The 6,823-nt window shown below is 64.4% G+C and overlaps 1 protein-coding gene across 1 annotated transcript; it reads right to left on the bottom strand.

Annotated features, from left to right (window-relative positions):
• NKPD1 (NTPase KAP family P-loop domain containing 1) lies at nucleotides 1-6,808 on the bottom strand. The gene is given in 4 exon segments (XM_024768471.1): nucleotides 1-988; nucleotides 990-1,944; nucleotides 3,199-3,330; nucleotides 6,709-6,808. Coding segments are annotated over 4 exon segments (1,902 nt in total). The 3' UTR covers nucleotides 1-273.
• Between the last annotated feature and the right edge of the window lie 15 nt (nucleotides 6,809-6,823).

Here is a 6,823-nt window from a genome sequence, read left to right as displayed (position 1 = left end):
TCCTCATGGGTCCTTCTGCCCGGGCTCTCAGATGCTGTCACTGATACACTGCCCCACTCCCGGTGGCTACTGCCAACAGTTCTCTCTGGCTCACAGATTCACCTGGGGAATGTGGCCACCACAGGCCTCATTCCGGACACTGGACCCTGGGACTTGGACCCACTTAGGCCCCCTACACCCTCATCTGGGCAGAAGGAAGTGTTGCCCTCTGCTGCGCCCAAGGTCTTCCATTCAAGGCCCACCTGGGCTAGACTGACCCCAAGTGAAGGGCACTCAGGCCACGGGTCTGGATTTGCCCCCGTCCTGGGGTTGGTGGGCTTCGCAGACACGCGCAGGAGCCTGGCCTGCCCAGGCCGCCCCGGGGGCGTGGTTGGCTCCGCTGGCGGCGTGCGGGTCTTTGCGGGCAGGGGACTTGGGCGAGCGGGGCGTCTTGAGCGTGCTGACGGCCCGGATGAGGCCCATGCGGTGGCGTATGGAGTGGTCCAGGTTAACGGTACAGCGCAAGAGGCTCTGCGCCTCGGCCACGGTGAAGGGGAAGTCAGCGCCCAGGAAGCGCCGGAAAAGCTCGGGGTCGCCGTCCAGGTCGAGCACCTTCTGCAGCGTCGCGGTCATGGTGTGCAGCTCGAGGCTGTGGTCGCAGAACACGTCCCAGAGGGGCGCGCAGGCTTCGGGCGCGCTCCCCGCCTGCTGCTGGTCCTCCAGGCACTGCAGGGCCCAGCTGAGACGGCACGGCCACTGGTTGGCGAGCACGACCCAAGCCACGGCCTGGCGCGGCGAGAGGCCCTCAAAGTCCCCCTGCTGCTGTTGCAGCAGGCGCACGGTGATGGGCACGGTGTTGACGATGCGCCGCATGGACACCACGTTGTCGGGCACGTAATCGATGAGGCAGTCGCACTCGTCGTGCAGGCAGCAGAGAGCCTCCTGGATGCTGCGCGCCGCCTTTACTTCCAGGAGGCTTTGCGCGCTCTCGGGCCGGGCCGGCCCCTCTATCTTGCAGGAACTGCAGTTTGGTGCGGCGGCCCATGATGGGCACGGAGAAGGGTAGCGTGACGGTGCGGTTGAGGAAGAGGTAACCGTTGTCGGCCGTGCCCTTCATGGAGCCGGCGCTCTCGAGGCACGCGGCCAGGATGCTGGGGTCCACCACCAGGATGAAGATGAAGGGCGCGTGGCTGTCGGACAGCAGCGTGTTGATGGCGTTGAGCACGCCCACCACGCGCTCCGGGTAGCACGTGTCCAGCCCTGTGATCTCGAGCACGACGCGCAGCCGGCGCCGCTGGTAGATCTCCAGGAAGCACAGGAAGTCGGTGAGCAGCCCCACCTCCTTCTTCACCTGGCACATGAATCCCAGATGGTTGCTGAACTTCTCCTGCGACACCAGCCGCTCAATTCTCTTGCGCTGGCTCACGAACAGGTGCTTGCCCACCGAGTACATGGCCATGAGCAGCCCGGAGCCCGAAAGCGTGGTGGCCGCGCCGCCGAATGCCCGGAACATGTTGCTGTGGTCCAGTACGTGGGAGCCCATCGACAGGTAGAGCAGGCTCATGCCCAGGCTGAGCGCCACCAGCAGCGCCAGCAGTGCCAGGCACACGTGGCCCCGGCAGTGCCACTCGTGGTGGCGGTAGCCCGGCCTCGTGGCCGCCTTCTTGCCCAGCACCGAGTACAAGCTGAAGGGCAGTGCGCCGTATTGCTGGCGGATGCCCTCGCACAGCGTGGCCACCAGGCCGGCCCACAGCTTGTCACTGCCGGCGTACTGCCAGGCGCTGAAACGGATGAAGAGGAACTTGACGTTCTTGCGCCGCAGATGCAACTCGGTGATGACGGGCTGCAGGAACACCAGGTACCACAGCAGCTTCGAGAAGCCCCAGCCCCGTATGGGCCTCAGCTGCCACTGCACGTGCCGCAGCTCCTCGGCCTCCCTCTGGGTCGCCTCCTGCTGCATCAGCGCTGCCGGGACCGAGGGCGCGGGGGAAGGTGTGAGTGTCTAGACCCGGCTTAGGCCAGGCCAGGGCCTGGATGTTAGACGGGGAGCCAGGGCCCGTCTCCAAGTGCTGGGCAGGTGCAGAAGTGCAGAAAGAGAGGCCTGGAGCCAGGCTTGAACAGGAAAGGGTCTGAGGGGGAATTGGGGGGGTCAGGGGAGGGCAGAAGTAGAGCCCCCAGAGGAGAGAGGACCGGTGGCGGCAGGGAGGGCTCTAAGAGATGAAAGAATGCATGCCAGGTGCTGAGGAAGAGAAATGCTGGGCAGCAAGTGTACACCCTTGGTCCAGTTTTCCTGGCTTACTGCCTCTCCTCCAGCTCTCGGCTCAGTTATCACTTCTTCCAGGAAGCCTTCCCTGATCCCCAAGCTGGGTCAGGTGACCCTGGGCTCCCCTGCTGCAGTCCTGCCCTCTCTGGGTCATCCCTGTCTGGGGACAGGTCTGTCTCTCACGCTGGCCTGTGAGCCCAGGAAGGGCAGGGCCCTGGTTGTTTGGGCCACCCTGTGTCCCTTGGGTGCTGAGGAAGTGCCGGGGGGAGTGTCTGGAGGATGGATCGTGAGGGATCGGGGGCATGACCTGCCTGCTGTGAGGGTAGTGAGTGAGCCAGTGGGAGTGAGTCGGAGTCAGCGCAGAATAGAAGCTCTGTTTCCCTTTACCTTAGAGCCGAATCTTTTCTCCCTCCAGGACCTTGTTTGTTGCTCTGTGACAACACAGGAGCAGGACATGGGCTTGTTTGATAGGTGCTCACCAGGGCTGGGCACACGGAGGTGAGTCACCTCCGGCTTCTCTGGCCGTGATTGGGGCTGGGGTCTGAGCTCCAGCAGCGTTTGAACCAGGCTAAGTTTCAGCTCATGTCTTCAATTAACGTTATCTGTCAGGGGTCTTGTGGGCGCCAGGCCCTCGGCCAGGGCTGAGGAGAAGAGGTAGGTCCGAGGAGCACAGAGGCCTGGAGGGACTTGGCAGGAGCCAAGCGAGGAACCTGGGCTTTCTCCCTAGGGTGCTGGGAGCCGTGGAAGGCTTTTGAGCAGGGGAAGGACCGGGCTAGATGTGTATTTTGGAAAGACTCCTGCGGTGGATTTGGCGGGGGAGGGGGGCAGAGGCATAGGGAGGGACCTGAATAATGCTGATTTAGGGTCATCTGGCGGACTGGCCTCGGGGGTGAGCAGGTCTTAGGGAAGCCTGGGGCGGGGCAGGGACCAAGTGTTCCCTTTCCCTTAATCCTTACCCATGATCTTGTCCAACATCATGTGCAGGCGGCAGCCAAAGGGGGCGTAGAAGCCCACGGTCACAGGGACAGGCACGTGGCAGAGAGTCTTGGCCAGGCAGCTGCAGTAGATGTCATCCTCCGTCAGGATGTCTGGGGCCCGGGGGTGGGGAAACTGAGTCAGTGATGCTGGCCGGGCACCACCCCGCTCCCCGCCTACCCTCCGGAGCGCTCGCCCTCAGCCCCTCCCCGGCACCGGCACCGGCACCCCTCCTCCCTGACTCCCAGCCATGACTCGGGTCAAACCCTCCGACAGAGGGTTTCTGTGGCCGCAGGCGGCCCCCTCCTTCAGGACCAGATGTGCCCTTCTAGGCCCCGGATCCACCAGGCAAAGGCCGGGGAGGCCAGACCCAGAGGTGTGTGGGAACTTGGCTGCCCTGGCCCCCGGTCACCAGGATCATGGTTCCCCTGGGGAAATCCCACAGGCTTTTCTTGAGACTCCCGGGCCCTCAGATACCGCTGTACGCGCTCAAAAGTTCCGCCGAGTCTGTTCCTTTCGCTCTGCTAGCCTGACTCAAGCGTGGGCAGGCTCCTCGGCTGCCTGTCCACCCCCTGTGCCCCACAAGTCACTAGTTCCGCCCTGAGCCCCAGGCAGACGCGTCTTCTGGTCCTGGCCCCGCCACATTTCACCGCGTGACCCAGGCAGGGTGATGCCTCTGGGAGGCGTGTTGGACCTGTAGTCAGGGCACCAGAAAGGTAGCGCTCAGTTGGCGGCAGGGCAGCGGGGGAGGCCAGGCCAGCCTCAGGGTGTGTGGTGGGGATGACACGCCCACTTTCTTTTTTTTTTTTTTTTTTTGACCAGGCCATGTTCCCCTTTTTTTTTTTTTTTTTTTTTGACACGCCCACTTTCATAGAGGCCTCGTGGGCTGCAGCATCCATCCCTCGCTGGGGGCCAGCGCTGGGCCTGGAGGCACAGCTGGGAGGGCAGGAGGCAGACTCGGGCCAAGGTCAGCTGAGGTGGCAGCTGGGGAGGACCTGAGCCTGCTCTGCCTGGTCAATGGCTGACCTCACCTCGCCGAGCCTCTGCTGACTTGTGTGTGAAATGGACATCGAGGCCCCGAGGCTATAGCGACGGGGTTGTGCCTGACCTGGAGCCAAGTCCCCACTCAGCTGTGCTCTGCTTCCAAACCAGACCTGGAAACTGCCACCTCCCTGGTCGGGTTGCCGGCACCTCTCGCCGGGACTCCTGCTTTCCGCCCTTCCTCCCACGGTCAACTCTCAGGTCACATCCCGAGTCAGCTCTGGGCCCTTGTGGCTCCCACCTCCCCAGAGGGAGAAGGCTGAGCCCTCACCGCGTCCACGAGGCCACCTTCCACCCTCTCGGAGCCCGTCTGACCCTCGTCCTCACCTCCCCTGATCCAGCCGCATGTCCCTCCGTGTTGCCCCGTGAACAGGCCACCTCAGAGTCTGCACCTGCTGGTCCTGTTGCTATTTACGCGAGAGAACTGCCCCATCTTTGCTTAAATGCAGACTTGATGGGGCCTCGCCTGATGCCCTTGTTTAATTTGCAAACCCCATTTCCTCTCCCTGCTTTATTCTTCCCCCCCAACATGGTTGTCACCCGGTGACACACTTTTGAACTTCCCTATTTATCTTTTTTCCTGTACCCGCCTCCCCCCACCGCCTATAGAACGTGAGCTCCATGAGGGCAGAGATCTCTGTCTGCCCTGCTTCCTGTGACACCCCCAGAACAGAGCCTGGCGCCCCTGTAGGCGACCAGTACCTGGTCACAGAGTGAAAGAATGAATGAATGAATGAGCGGGGGTGGGGGGGTGGATCCCTCCCGTGGCTGTGCTGTTCTCTCCGTCCCTCGGGCCACTCCTACCTCTTGCTGCAGCTCCACTCCCCAGCACCAGAGCAAGCTGGCGCTCATCCCCCGCTGCCCCAAGTCAGGAGGGCTGGGAAGAGAGGAAGCAGAGCAAGGGTGTCACACGCTGGCCCGCCCGGGATGGAGGCAGCACGGACAGGCCTGGCCTGGAAGCCTTGGATCCCAACGGGTGAAGGAGCAGCGGCTGCCCAGAGGCCCAGTGTCAGGGATGAGCGCCGCCCCAGACAGGAACCAGAGTGAGGGCTGAGGAGGGCAGGCCCCAGGCCTAGGTGGGAGGCGAAGTGGCAGGGACAGAGGCCCCGGCAAGGGAAGGCTGGGTGAGCTCTGGACCTGTAGGAGGTGAAGGAGCTACGGTTTACGGGGTCAGGCAGGTGCCAGGTGTCTGTGGGCCTCCTGGGCTCCAGGAGGGTGCTGGCTGCAGAGGGCAGGGCTGGGCCGCTGCTGGCTGTGGTGCGTGCCGCGGCGGGTGAGGGGGTGCGTGTGGGGGCCGGCTGGGGGGTGCTGGCTAGTTGCATGGGGGCGGTAGTGGTTGCAGGCGGCCCCTTCTGGGTGCCGTGAGCGGGGCAGAGCCGCTGCCACGGGTGGCTGGGAAGTGCGGGCTGGGATCGCCGCTGCAGAACAGGGGGCTGGAGGCCCCGGCGACAGCCATCGCCACCCCATGGTGGCCTAGCATGCCTGGGGGGTGGCGACAGGGCCTGTAGGCTTGAGGTGCCGCTGGGTCATGGTACTACTGGTGACAGCATCCTGGAAGGAAGGAAGTGGGGGGTGACTGGGCCTGAGTCCCTGACCCCTGAGGGGCACTGGCAGAAACCAGGTCAGGTCTTCAGGAGGAGGCTGGGGCTCGTCACTCAGCTGAGGCCCAGGAGAAGTCAGAAGACGAGGAGGGGCTGTGGGCCGAGGCGGGGCCATGCCCTGCGCTCTCCCATGGCTGGGGCGGCGGGTGGGGGGTGGGAAGAGGTGCAGGGGCCTGGGCTTTAGCTAGGTGAGGAGCTAGAGGGGGGATGATGCCCCCAGAGTTTCTGCTACCCCAAGTTCTTCGGTCCCTGGGGTGTCCACAAGTGGGGGGGGCGGGGGGAGAGGACTCCACTGGGAGCTGGCCTGGCTGGTCCACAGGAGGCCAGGGTGACGAGACGTGACTGTGGAGGGGCACAGGGTGGGGACTAGGAAGGGGGCTGCCCTGGGAGGCCCCGAGGAGGCTGGATCAGCCCTGACGGGAGTAGCTGCCCCCTCATCGCCCGGAGCAACGGCGACTGCAGTCACCATGGGCAGCTGGACCCCCTCCTCGTTCATACGCACTCAGTGTGGGCTGCGGGCTTGCCCTCCGACCCCTCCCGCCCACCGCACTGCTCCCCCCAGGTTGTGGGGCAGTCCCCACAGGCCTGGCGATTTGGGGAGGGAATTCTGTCCACGCTAGGGGCAGGGGCAGGCCAGATGGGCCCCCACTGCTGGCATCCCCAGCCCAGGCTCCCACCTCCGGCCTCCCAGGGCCTACGGTCCCCACGGCCCCCCGTTGCAGATGCCTCCATGGTGAGTGCCGGTGGCTTTTCCCTCCGGGGGCCTGAAGTTCTGCTCGGCCATCCGCTCAGCAGCCCCCCACTCACAGGTCTCTCTTACGACCAGGGCCGCCCAGACTGAACCCCTACCTTTTTGGTGCCCCAGTTCCCTGTCCGAGGAGTAGCTCTTGGTGGGGGTCCGGGGGGGCAGGGCACCCTTGGTGAAGTGGATGGTGTAGTGCTGGTTCATGGCGGCGGGGGGCCT

This window comes from Neophocaena asiaeorientalis, unplaced genomic scaffold, assembly GCF_003031525.2.
Source record: "Neophocaena asiaeorientalis asiaeorientalis breed wild unplaced genomic scaffold, Neophocaena_asiaeorientalis_V1.1 scaffold629, whole genome shotgun sequence".
In the NCBI taxonomy this organism is placed as follows: Eukaryota; Metazoa; Chordata; class Mammalia; order Artiodactyla; family Phocoenidae; genus Neophocaena; species Neophocaena asiaeorientalis.
Note: the sequence above shows the minus strand (reverse complement) of the source record. Positions and strands in the feature narration are given on the sequence as shown.